At 41.0% G+C, this 14,336-nt stretch overlaps 1 protein-coding gene across 5 annotated transcripts in view; it reads right to left on the bottom strand.

Moving 5' to 3' along the window:
* Positions 1 to 561: 561 nt before the first annotated feature.
* The window catches only part of tmem117 (transmembrane protein 117), a 41,498-nt gene continuing 27,723 nt past the window's right edge, over positions 562 to 14,336 (bottom strand). For 3 of the 5 annotated variants that reach the window (XM_029433579.1, XM_029433580.1, XM_029433581.1), the window contains 5 exons: positions 13,281 to 13,380; positions 9,854 to 9,951; positions 7,961 to 8,120; positions 4,893 to 5,022; positions 3,226 to 3,887 (listed from right to left, as the gene is read on the bottom strand). In XM_029433579.1, coding sequence (XP_029289439.1) covers positions 3,226 to 3,887; positions 4,893 to 5,022; positions 7,961 to 8,120; positions 9,854 to 9,951; positions 13,281 to 13,380 — 1,150 coding nt within the window. Of the gene's footprint in view, positions 3,888 to 4,892; positions 5,023 to 7,960; positions 8,121 to 9,853; positions 9,952 to 13,280; positions 13,381 to 14,336 lie in introns of all 5 variants that reach the window. The other 2 variants (XM_029433578.1, XM_029433582.1) reach the window with 2 other exon arrangements.

The raw sequence follows: 14,336 nt of genomic DNA, 5'->3' as shown, positions 1-14,336 counted from the left end.
AAAGCAAAATTTGGAAAAAACATAAATTACAATAATATTTATAATTATATAAGCAAACTTTTCCTCATTTCATATCTTATTAATCATCTCACGACCCCTTACATTTATTTGATAACCCCGTAGAGAGGTCCCGACCCTGGTTTGAGAACGATGGCCTTAAACCAATTTTGTCTGTTCACTTTTCTTAATCCAATCTTTAACTCAATTACACGTAAACATGTTCTGTAAGCAAATCCAGCCGGGGAACAAAACATTCAAATTGTTTCCCACTGGCATAAATCAAACAGCGGACAGGCCCAGAGCAGAGCTCACACTAATCTGAGCCGGTTGTCATGTGTACGCAGGCGACATATTCAAGCGACCTTGTGCAGATAGTATCATTATTTCTCATACCGCCCATATTAATTGGGTCAGCAGCTGCAAGAAACTTGACCTGTGCTGTTGCTTAGCAACGATTTCCCAAGAATATGGAAAAACTCAAACTTTTCTCGCTAACCATATCAGCAACCTTGTTCAAAAAATATTCTAACATTATTGAATCAAACAACGTGGTGAACTCTGTTGAGGATATAACAAAATGTATTCATTTATTGGTAACACGAGGTTCAACAGACACACAGTACATCGAGCAAACAGCAAAAGGACATTTCCATTGCTTCAGGAAAAAAAGCACAAACACACAGGAACTGAAGGGAGTGTCGGATTTGCAACACAATTCAATGAAAACAAAACAAAAAAGGAAACCCTCACTTTTAAGCTAAACACAATACATAACAAACAGATTAGACGCCCTTCAAGTCCAGAGAGGTTATGGCCTTTGGTGAGACACTAATATCTAATGTCCTCATAGAGCTGTAATGTATAAAAGGATAATTACAGAACAAAAAGCTGCAAACCAATTATGCTAAACAAATTGACCTCTTCACAGAATGGCCTTTGTCAAAAACAAGTGTACCAAACACCTACACACTTCGCAAGCCTCCAGTGCACACACGCACACGCACACACACACAACATGCACTATTAAGTACAAAACATCCTTTACAGACACAAATAGACACCTCTGCCACCACAATGTACCCACACAAGCACACACACACACACATACACAAGCACACACACACACACACACACAGGGAATTCCTGTAAGGAGTCTGGAGTGTGCAACCGTAATAAATATTAAGTTTTAGAGCATTATTCTATAATCAATTAACACATTACTACATAAGAAAACTATTATACATTGATCCATTATTATATTTCTAATAATAATAATTAATAAGAGGCACATTTAATTGGTGTTTGAATTAACTATAAGACACTATAAGTGTGCCACCTAAAAATCTAATGAAATCCAACCCACAGAGCAGCAGCTCCGATTGGCCCGACGCCTGCCAGCAGCTGGCCAATCAGAGCTCAGGCTGAAGCTGCTTAGGATTCAAATTAAAGTAAATGAAATACAAAAAGCTTTCTTAAAATACTTTTTATATTCTACATATTTTAATTGAATTTATCATTTAAAGTCAGAATAAGGAAAATGAATCATTAATTGGCAAATTTAAAGATTTTTGAAATCATTATTATTTAAATGTATTACCGTATATAGATATATACATTTCAGAAAATTAAATTAAATTATTTAAAATAGCCTCGTCGTCAAATGTATTAATTGATTAAAATTAAACACTGCAAGAGTCTGTAGCTATTCTGGTGGCACACCCCGGGCTCCATAACTTATACTATTGTTGAACAAAGCTCTTTCACGATTGGGTTGTTAGAGAGAAAAGGAGGAAAATACTTTTCCAGGACATTATAGTACATTACAGTCCATTATAATGCAGAGTGATACAAGAACACAGATCATTGCACTCTGTTTATCATGAATATATATCCTTTAAATTAGCATATCATCTTATGCAGCATTATTTGTTCAAAAATGTTCAATTATTTTGTATCTTTGGTCAAATTTCTATACTTACTGAAATGTTCTATAAATATAGTGGTACTGTAGTAATAATTGAGTTAATATTTGCATTTCACAAAAAAAAGAAAACTGAAGGGCATGCTCTTTTGGACCAAAAGCTCCAATTATATATATTCTAATGAGACTAAGTAGCATAGGAAAATATAGGAAAAGGCAGTGAATACTTTCAAAGCCAGATAAATGCGGCAGGTTTCAGTTGCGTTTGAACATCAGGGATTTCTTTTTTTACACAAGGATGTTTCAACTGAATAAATTGTCAATTGTAAATCTTCATGCATGTCTGAAAACTGCTTCTAAAACTTTTAAGGTTTATCTAGACATAAAGAAGCCCTGAGCTTTGGAGCAGAAGCCTCCTCTGCACTTCAATGGCATGTTTATGCCAAGGGCAAAACCACCCTTTTGACTCTGTTGGTATTCAGTCCAGGTGCAGCAGCCACACAAGCAATCACAAGGTGGATTGTTGGTTAACCATTTGATCTTCGCTGATTGCATTTATTATCTCTGCAACTAATATCAAGTGAGGGGGATATGAATAGGTCATCAAAGTTCATTGATTTTCATAATCATGTCATTTCAACAAGAAGAGAGAGAGAGTGACGTAACATTAGAATAAATTAAATTGATAAAGTCTTAGGATCAAATGAGGTAAAATTTGTCCTTGAAATATGATGATATGAAAGAACATATAAGATGTTAATATAGCAGACTGTAAGTAGGACATTATCCATTACGCTGCCTATAGTAGTATAGACTGAATAGGTTTCTGTGTGTATCTGAAGATCTCAAGGCACTAGTGCAGCTGTAACACTGGTGTGATACAATAAACTCCACCTGGCTGCAATGTCATGACTGTAGAAATACTCCCATTCTCTGATATAGGCACCAAAATAGCTTCCTGTGAGAAAATTTAATTATGAAAATGCAAAATCCGAGCAAGCACCATGTTCAACTATAAGTTTGCATTCTGCGGTTGTTATCAGAATTGGCGCTGTTTTAGAGGCTTTTAAAAAAAATTGTTTTAGAAAAATATATTCAAACAAATACAGCCATAAGGACTGGCTTTGGTGTTCCTGTAACATCCCTTTGTCTTTCTCCTGTATCTCATGAACAGTTGTGGTCAACTTCTGTGGAAGCTTGGTCGTATTCGAAAGAACAGTGACGGCTCAAGATCTTGACAAAGTGCGTCTTGAGCTTTACTTTATAAACTGTTATATAGTTCGAAGTTTCAGGTGTTCATAAGGTCACGGAGAGAGCTTGTGGACATCAAAAGAGACAGCTGGTTCCTCCTGCTCTGCGCTGTCAACCACAATGCTCGGATGTGTCTCTTGGGTTTCCATGGAAATAGTTGAGTTCGTAGAGGGCGTCGCTTCAAAGTGTGGCTCGTCCACTGAGAGAAGCATTGGCGTTCCCGCTCGTTTCAGACTGTCAATCATGGTCACGTGCACCTCCTCTGGCGTCACACCCATCTCCTTGCTGTACTCCGACGGCGACTTCCTCTTTATCCTCTCATACGACTTGTCTGGGTTTTCCGTGAAGGTCTCGCTGTCCTGAAATCGCCCGAACAACCAAACGAAGAACCCGAAGAGGAGGAACGCCGCCAGGCTCGGGATGAAGGCCAGGCACTTGATGTCCAAGCGGGATCCGGTGTAGCGACTGTGAAGGAACATGTCCCGCTCCACGTAGGTTAGGTTGCTGTCGGGATTTATGGTGGTGGAGCGCCACTCGTAGGTGAGAGTGCTGCGGTTGAAGAAGCGGAGCGTTTCTGGCTCCTCCACCGTGAAGATCTTCTCACCGGGCCCGACATACTGACCGTACTCGTAGGGCTGGTAGAAGATCTGGTTCTTCCACATGTTAAGGTCCAAAATCAGCACGAGGAAGATGATACCGTAGTTGAACCACTTACCTGTAACGAGACATCGGTTAGATTACAAAGAAGCCTATCTTTGACGCATAAGCAAAGAATATTCATGAACACACTGTAAAGATAACTTAACAGACAGACAGATTGATCTACAACGCAACTCCAAACAAGATTTAGAGAGCAGAGTCAGACAGACAGATATGCTGTCACCTTCGTTTTTATCAGGAATCCCTCTCCCTGTGCGTATAGCTCATGCATTCAGACACAGATCCATTTGCAGGTGCTACTTCCTCCACAGTATCTTCTAACGAGATCACTGCATTACCATGAGACAGCCATCTCCCCAGGTTGACTGATAGCGGGCAGATGTCTCCCCGGGTATACGTGACACCTCTCTCTTCCTCTGTCAGAGATACGTTGTTAATAAGCTTTTAGTTAAACCAATCACGTCGCGTGGGAGCCATTTCCATAATGCTTAATGGATATGCAATGCATTAGGGTTAACAACCTTTCGCGAATCACTGAGCAGCTTAACATTTAGCACGGGAATATTGGTTTTGCCTTCTCTTTATGGTTGTGAGTCGGCGTGTGCACGCGGGTTGAACAAAACGGAGAAGACGGTTTCGAATGGGAAATGCACTCGCTCGCCGAGAACATTAAGACTCAGAGACGTGAAAGACGATGAGAGATGCGTCTCGCGCGGCAGGGTGGAACGCGAGGAACGGGAAATACGGTCGCAGCAGTGGAGCCACCTGTGTGTCACATCGGCTACACATGTATTATAAATGGTTGCTGTGGTTTAACCATCAAACTGTTTCCCACATGGAGGCACATTGAAAACTAGAGCAGGGAGAGCATGTTTGGTGTTCGCAATACAATTCAAAAATAGACCAAAGTATTAGTATTTCTCTTTCTTTCTGCTATTTAATCAGTTTATGAACATGGGTGGTATTTGACTGTGTTAAGAACTATTTAGTAACGCTGGAGGTACTCCTCGTGTAACAATGGGATGACCCTGTACTTTGCATGCAGCAGCCGTGCAGGTACCTGTGATATGAATGTGGTACTCCTCTTTAAAGATACTCTTGCAGACAGGAAGCTTGACCTTCACATGCGTTGTTGACATTCCTGGTAGATTCACATCCAGGTCACCCATGAAGTGAGGGAACTCCCAGTCCTGAAACACACACACACACAGACACAGACACACACACACACAAACACACACACACACACACACAGGCATATAAATGCGTCTTGCGACTGTGATAATGTAATCTCAGCTGTAGCAAACTGAACACATTTAAATAAGCACATTGGCATGACTGATGTCAGCCATGTATTGTGCTTTATTGGGTGTTTGAACACTTGAACTTTCTCATATTAGCTGATATTAAGTCCCTGTGGATCGTCTTCATGCACTGACTGGAGGTCAAACATGGTGCCAGCTGCTGTAGACTACAGCTGTGTGTTTACAGGCTCATGGAGTGTACTAATGTGCACTGGGATTTCAACATGTCAAAACACATCAACGTGCACTCAAAACTGACATTTAGAATCTGCCCATGCCCTGTGGTGGTCACTTACCTATTTTAGCTAGTGTGTGGTTAACTTAAGTACTGTGATCAGGGTTGTAGACCATGGTTTACTCAGCGTAACCCTTAAAGGAAAAGTTAATCCTTCCGTTTATCTGAAAAGTCACCAACATTTGGCGATACATGGTTTTCATCGGACAGACACTCACGCTTCAGTTAGTGTGTGTTCAGAAATAACAAATGTATGTACGGTCTTAAATTGTTCCCCAAAATACTGACTTTGTACCTTTTTGTTGGAGGTGTTTCCTTCAACAAATAAAATAAATGTCTATTATTGGACATGATAATTACTTGCTTTAACAGTCCATAAATTGCTAGTATTAGAAATGCAATAACAAACATTTATGTATTAATGCAAAATCTGCATTAACTAATGTAACTGTATTTAGTTACTTTGCATGATGAAAGTGTGTAATTAAAATGGCAAACACTAATGAAAATCACGCAGACTGGTGGGCGAAGAAAATACAAATATTTTAAAAACGTGTCTTTTACTGAGTTTACTTAATCATCTCGCAAATGAGCTTTTATCATCTCTATTACAGAAAGAAACGCACATGTAATTTTAGCATATTTCATTTTTAGATTAGCTACAGTTCCCTTCGGTTTCCATTATTATTTCCACATAGCATCTCGCTGCATCACATTACCACGTTACATTTCCTGTATCCTCATGTGATCCAGAGTCTCCCATGCCAATATCTATGAACAGCATAACAGCTTTGTGATGGCCCCCTGGATATTAATTAAGTTCTCCACTCCTCTTCCATATCTGCAGTATCTGTTGCTATAGCACTAACAGGCATGGCATTTAAGCCATGCAACTCCCTCCCACAAAATAATGAGTCTCTAAGACATATATAGGAGGAGTAAATTGGTAGTGTGTATCGGCATATCATCCACATATGTAAATGTGTATATGCATATACACAAAGGACACAGAAATCTGACATTCAGCTGGGGGAAACAGACCAATTATGCACAAAACTAGGGGAAAAAAGTAAAACCCAGCTTGGAGGCAAATCCAGACAGGTCATTAATTGGGGTATTAATTAGTTTGAGAACAACAACACCCTTCTTTTCTCATGGAGGTGAGATATTAACTATGGCACCCTGTGCTCCACGATGAAGGCGGATGAAGCTGTTGGGTAGACTGTGGCGGATGCGTTCTTATTGAATGGTGGTATGTAGCAACGACCTCCAGTGCTTGGGCCGTGTAACAGCGCAGGCTAACTCAACTCATAAATAACTGTTGTAAATGTGCTTGCTGTACACTGTGCAGAAAATGAGAAGGGCCCATCGTAAACAAATCTATGCGAATGGGGAGTGATATACCGGCAAGTTGCAGGGAGAGGGAGACGCAGGGTCCAGACCGCGGTGAGTCAAACGGAGATGTCAAAATAGGGAGCGTGCCCTTCGTGTGGCTTTTTCCAAAAAGCTGAAAAAAAGCTGGCCTCAGCAAGACTTCAGCATCTTTGTGAGGAAACGCTAGCATACTGTAGGCTGAGCGGTTTCTATAAATCTGCATAATCACAATAATTGGTTAAATAAATGAGAAAAACACCACATTGTGAAGTAATTACTGTCCAGAGCGGCCACAATCCCTACTTAAAGTAATGAATAGTTTCAATAAATAAGTCGGGAAATCACTTTTAGTGGTGCAGTTGTTCTAATACATAACCTTTGGAATTGTAGTGGTGTCCTCGCCAGGTTTCTGTGGAACGGTGTACTTGTAACACTAGAAGATGTTCTCCTATTCAATTGCAGGCTTTTAGTAATTAGCATAACCAACAGAGTAGAAACATATATTTAGGGGATACCAAATATTAGTCTTGCAACGTGTCCTCTAATACCCACCAACAAGGCCTTGTGCAATATTTTCATTAAGCATTTGGAGGAGCCCTGTTGAATTAGGCTCGCAGTCAAACCACATACATGATTGGCCTGAGATTCTGGCTCCTGGCAAGCGGCGTAAAAAAAAACCGACTTCTCCCATTCTCTTTCTCCTCAATACACAGTTATGTGGTTTTTTGCCCAGACAAACACATTTGCATATTCAAGAGCCACTGACACAGGCTTTATTGATGTACACTCTCCTGTGGGAGGGACATCGGGTGGGAAAAAAAAGTGAGGGGGGGGGGGGAGAAAGTGAGAAAAACCCCAATCTTGTGAGTCATCATTAAAGAAAATAAACCAGGCTCACAGGGGAGTAGGGGAGGAAAGGGTGAGTTCATAGCTGAGGTCTGGGAAAGAGGGAGGAGGAGATGTAAAGGAGTAAACAACAGTTTGTATATCTATATATTTGTGGGTGTATACAGTATATGTGTGTGTGCATGCATTTGTGTCCATGCCAACTGAGAGTGATCAAACACCCCTCTTGCTGCTCTGTGCCGCAGTGCCCATTGATGAATAGGAAGGGAGAAAGGGGGGAGGGAGGGGAAACTGGCAAGAAGGGTAGCGGAATAAGCCAAGAGACGTCCCAGCTCTCTTTTTTTAATTGGCCACAGGGGAGCGGTCTACCTGCATGACAATAAGAAGGTCGAAGACCAAGATGAAGGAGGCCAGGAAGGCCCTGGAGACCTCGTCGCTGGGCAGGAAGCCTCGGTTCAGGTTGTCCCAGCTGATCCAGTCGGTACTGATGACCAGAACCACTACAGACGTCAGAGTGATCAGCACGGACCTGCAGGGAGGAGAGGTAGAAGAGAGGAGAGTTAGGAAGCAGGGAAGAGGAGATAGGAAGGAGGGAAGAGGAGGGAAGGACGGAGGGAAGAGAAAGCAGGAAGAGGAGAGAGAAGGAAATGAAAGGGAGAGAGAGGCAAAGACACAGAGAGTGGAGGTGAGATAAATCAATGAGTGACGCACATTAAAAAGTACAAGGTGCAGGAAAAAACATTAAAACATCTATAAAAGAAGAAGATGTGAACAGTTAATATTGTATATCTAGGAAGACAAACAGCTCTACTTCAAAACCCACGCCATTGCAAGAAAAGATAAATCAGATAAATTCTGTTTTTCATGGACTCAATAATGTATTGAACAACTATTTTTACCTGGATTTGAAAAATGGCAGCAGAAATAGCTTCCAGGAAGATGAATGTGCAAAGAGTCTGTTTGTGAATGCAGAGACAATGCAATTCAAAACCCTGCTGCATACATATCACCATGTATTTCCATATTTAACATTAGCCCAAAGATATAATTTTACCTTCATGCAGTTTTTTTCTGCGATCTTTCACGCTCTCGGAAATTGTGTTTATGTCACATTCCTGTAATTTTGCCTTCACTGTTTACTGGGAAATGTCCCATCTGAAGAGGCACAATGAGAAAGGCTAGGATTGTTCTCCGCTGTGCATTGTGTCTCAATGTCACCCAGTGATTGCTGTGCTGTTGTGTGCATTCTCACACCGCACATCGGCTGGCTGCATTGCAGATAGTGAATGCCAGCTCATATCCCATTTCAAATGTAAGGGAGAAGCATTTTAAGAGTTTCTATTACTCCACTATGGTATTCTTTTCCTCAGCAGTGACCGATTTTTGGCACTGTCTTTTACAATTTGCCACGACCCTTCAGCGCATAACGATAAGATGTATCCAGCAACGCATTTATCAATCATATTTCAAGCTCTGAATTTCAAACGAAAGCTTGTCAAATCCGGCATTGATTGTGACAGCGCGAGTCAGAGCGTCCGTCGATAAAATGAAGGGCGGCAGAAAAAGTCACAGAACAATTTGACTGCTTGCATTCTAATCGTAGGTGAATCAATTCAGCGGAAGGAACTGTTAAACACCGCAGACAAACACTTTTGTGGTTTGAGATGTCTATGTCCTGACCTCTCTGTGTGCATATCAAACACATGTCAAACTGTTTCAACTGTATCCTCTTCTATACGTCCTTCACTTCTCATTTTGACCCTAAAGTGAACAGCGGGAGAGGCGTTCGTGTGTCGCGTTTGACTGACAGCACTGAGCCACTTTGGTGAATGAACACCGCTGGGACCGTGCACTGGTGGTGTAATACATCTAAACAGAGAAACGCTTCCACGTGGCCGTCTAGTAATGGGCACATCAGACATGGTTTGCAGCATTTGTTTAGCAGTTATTTAAGGGTCACAGCTTGTGGTGCGAGAAGTAAAAAGCTGGGCTGTGGTTCGCCCCGTGACCTTGCTGTGTCCATTGATTTTCACCCTGTTCTTCAAATTAAAGGTGCTGACACTGAGTGAGGGAAGATTAACACGGCTATTGACTGTGTGTAACCCTGCAACGGGCTGGAGAGACCACATAACAAACACACACATGTATGCGCACACATCTACACAGCGTTGTACAAATGTATAATACATTTAGTAAGATAGGTCGAGATTGATATGAAATCTTATCACGTGCAGTTTGTCTCAGTGTAAGAAGACAACATACCAGAAGAGAACAATCCTGTTGTTGCCTTGTTTCCAGAACCTTCTGGCTGCTTTGCCCCAGTCTGGGTAGTGCTGATCCTGGAGCATCATATCTGTCACCTGCAGAAAGGAACGTGCACATTAAATTACTTAATTACTTATGAAGATTAGATGTAAAGGAAGTTACGCCAGTTAAGCTTAGTTTACCAAAAAGATTGAAAACAGGGGCAAAGAGCTATCCAGAACCTACAAAGCTTCCTAATTAACACAATAATGTTTATCTTGTTTGCGTAATTGGTGCAAAAACCAAAGTGCAAAATTGTTGTGGTGTTACCTGTGGGGGGGGGGGTGAATTGTATGAATTAAACAACCAAGATCTAACGTGTTAATTAGTGAGCTTGCTGGTAGGAGATTATATATTTTATAGATTATATTAAATTAAATTATAGATTTAATGGCTAGGCTAAATGAGACTGATATTTATCTTCTCATCTATATCTCAGCGTGAGAAAAAAGCATATTTCCCTTAATATCACTTCAAGGGAAATATTAAAGCTACAAAATACAATGATAGTTGCACCAACATTTGGGTGAGGCTAATTCCTGTGTCAACATGGCAATGCCCCTGCAAAATATAAGGTTGTTAAAAACGTCACTAATGTGGGATGTTGTGTAAACTCTGTTAGAGCAGCAAATGTGTGTGATGTGGGCGTCCAAGTACTGTTGGCCATGCAGTGCATGTCAAATCAAATGCAAAAACAGTGACACTGTTCACCTGCTGGAATTCATTATACCACCCTCCTGTCACCAAAACATTTTAATTAGACACGGTTTTAATTATGCAGAACACAATATTAGTCAAATATTAGATATTTGATATTGCTTTACACTTCATGTGTTATTACACACTAATGAATGTGTGATTACTTTGCGATTTTAATTATAAATGTTGTGGTTGTACCTGTCTTTCCACTGCCTGTAAAAGTTGATTTCACATTGTCCTGTTTTAATGTCAGCATTGAAAATAAATAGTAGATCTTCTTACGTGGATACAGAGTTGTGTCAGAGTATAGACGTTCCCACTCTTTGTGTGGAGCCACTGCAGAAGCAAGGTCAGTTCATCAATAAAGCGCCTCACTGCAGAAACTGTAGCTTGTGTTGAAAAGAGGATTTGAATAAGGCAGCGTATGAGATGCTTCTGCTGTTGCAGCATTGCAAAAACAGACACTTCCTGTTCACTCATCTAGCGAAGACACACTGTAAATCTGCTAGACGGAGGAGACACAGAGGTCATCTTCAAAGTGCCTTGTTGAATTAATCGAATGTAAAAAACCTTGTGAGTAATTTCTAGAATCAGCACTTTGCCTTGGCCCAACTTTCTCTCTCTCTCTCTCTCTCTCTCTCTCTCTCTCTCTCTCTCTCTCTCTCTCTCTCTCTCTCTCACACACTCACCTCTGTCTCCCTGATTCACCTTCGCACTCGCTGCTTCCCCCTGTCTCTCTTCTGACCAGACTACATTTCCCCTTCACCTCGCTTTCTTACTCCTTACCTCCCTCCTTCTCCTCCTCGTCTTCTGTCTCTCCTTCCACCCTCCCTCTTTCTCTGCAGTATGTACTGTGGAATACTAATGTGACCGGTGAGGGAGCTTGTCAAGTTGTCTCAGCAGTGTGCATCTCAGTGCCAGAGCCCTACTCCTCCCACCACAGGTAGTCCACTCCCGCTAGAGCTCTCCTCCTCTCTTTATGTTGACAAATGAACGGAGGTGGGTTTCTTCCTCCAACATACTATGTCCCCCAACCCCCCTGTGCATTCATTGTTTCCTCTGACCCTTCTTAGATCAGCATATTACTCTAAAGATTTGGTAGCAGATCGACACAGAGGGTTTTAAGTGTGGGCCTTACATCGGCTGAGAGGATACACATGACCTAGAAATTAGAGAAGTGTGTGAAGAACGGCTTGAGTGTGTATCTTCTTTAGGATTTCAATATACTTATTAAATTAACAGTTGTGATCTGAAAACATGGCTAAACGTAGCCACACTTACGACCCTGCAAGGCTACAATGCTTATTACACACAAGACAAAGGAAGACGAATAAATGCTATTCTCGTATGCCACCAGTGAGGCAAAGCATTTGAAGTCTGGCCTGAGCAAATGATGCCAGAGGAACGCCATTGTTGCTAATTAGCAAATGCAAAAGGGTGCATCCATTATACTTTGGCTCTCGAAGCGTATCTTTAATTTAACCTCTCAGATTTGGCTCTGCATTGTCAGACGTGCGCTAACCTTTTTCCGCATAATGCCACCAAGTCATGTGGGATGGACGGTAAAGATGGGAAATATTTCCAGGTTTATTAAATGGTGAACGTCATTCCATCAGACAACTTAAGATGGCTTTATGGCTGCAGAATTGCTCATGTAAGGGTTCAATTATGTGCAAATATAATACAGCACCAAATCCATTAAATTCGGATTTAATTTCCGTACACAACAGGCTTTGGATGACCTGAGGCATCCTGTTTGCTTTTTCAGGCACTTTCATGTTATTAAGCACCAAATTGAATATAGCTTATTTTAATTCAGAATTATCAGGAATATGATTTGAATGTTTACTTGAACGCTATTTACAAGTCGCAAACTTGTAATTAGGGTAAATCCAATATGACATGTACACGGCACAAGCTGTACTTCACCAGCCATTGTTGTGCTTTGGGCTCAATGCTGAAAAACATAAACCTAAAATGAGCATACTAAAGTGCTAACATTGGCATTTTAACATGCCTACAGCTAGCTAGTACAGCTTCTGCGACTATAAATGTTACTGGATGTTAATACGCTCATGTTTTGCATAACACCTTAAGAATGTTAGCATGCAAGTATATGGCAAGTTAACATGCTAACATTTAGCTAGGTCTGGGTATCAAACCTCATAACCTTTATTTTATAAACTGTCTACTACTGATATAACATTTAACATTTGAGAACTTGGTCTTCTATTGTTGAATTAAATGAAAACACAAGGTTATATTTCTCATTGTAAGGTACGGAAATAATTGTTGTTTTTATATAGGCCTAAGTACCAAAATTGTTTAGCATGTTGGTGTGGCATATCAAGATTTAGCATGTTGGTGTAGCATATCAATATTTAGCAATTTAGCATCTTTAACATGAACATGTATCTTAAAACATGATTGAATATGGTTATTCAATTAAGAGTTATCTTGTAATGAAGTTAAGTGGAAATTTTGACCAGTTTGTTTAAATTAAATTAAGGGTTAACCAAATCATTCGGATTTATAATCTGGGGACCATGAATATCTGAAAGTTACAAAACCACACTGCTAGCATGGCAAAAAAAGATTATTTTGTTTGTTAATATGTTTGTTAATAATGTACGGTTGAAATTCTAAATCCCATCTAATGTTAATGACCTAACATTTGGAATCTCACCATCCACGCAGTGACAAAGTCTCCCATCCACGTGCCCACCGCAGCAATTTTCATAAAACTCTCATTCCTGATGCCCATGTAATCCGTCACCATGTGAGGCCTGCAAGGAAAGAAGACCAAGAGTGAAAAGGACATAAAAAATGAAGTACATGTTATGAGGGTAGTAAAAGGAGGCAGAAACGGAAGGCGATAACACGACTGACAAAAAGAGCCAGTGGAGGGCGAAAGAGAAAATGGTCACTGACGCTAAGTATCATTATGCTAGCTGTCAAAATCAATCAATATCAATCTGATCCAGTGAAAACAATGAGCGATGGCTCTACCTTACGTAAAGCCCTGAGGATTGTAAACAATTTACACCAGGGCAATGGTATTCAAACATTATCATCGCTTTCATTTGGTCCTGCAGTGTTTGGCAAATTATTCATTTGTTTGGCAAATTTGTCGAATGTCTCGTTGTTTTTAAATCAACAGTGTCATCCCAAAGAGGTCTCCCATGTTAATGCACTAGATCTGAGTAAGCTCAGTTAACATCAACTGCAGCAGCACAGAGGCAAAACATAGACTAGGTGAAGGCACGCCATTAGAGAAACAATCTCACATGCAATAGTATCTGATAAGAAATGACATGCTTTCTTTAGAGTCCTAGTTACTCTTTCATCTCTGAACAGTAAGTGAAGATGAGAAGCTTTTGTTCAGCCCTGCAAACCCATCCACCCTACACACTCACACACACCACATCACTCTATTTTCTCCAGGTAATAGCGCAGGGAGGGAGGAAAAGTGGGTCACTCGCCTCCTATATGGGACCTGTGCCGGGGAGAGAGGAGGAGAACAGAGGGGAGCGAGGAGGCCTGTTTGATCTCATGGCAGCTAGGGTCTTAGAGGCTGAGTGGAGCAGGTGGGCACCCATCACCTTCCCCTCAAGCCCCATCTCATCTCCCCCACAGGTCACACTCATGAATATAATAGATGGCGATGGATGGGGCTCCGGCTGTGCTTTCAATGGGTCGTATTTGAAGTCAATGGCTCCATTCGTCTTTGTTTTCCCCTGGT

The sequence above is a fragment of the Cottoperca gobio genome, chromosome 6 (genome assembly GCF_900634415.1).
Source record: "Cottoperca gobio chromosome 6, fCotGob3.1, whole genome shotgun sequence".
Taxonomy (NCBI): Eukaryota; Metazoa; Chordata; class Actinopteri; order Perciformes; family Bovichtidae; genus Cottoperca; species Cottoperca gobio.
Note: the sequence above shows the minus strand (reverse complement) of the source record. Positions and strands in the feature narration are given on the sequence as shown.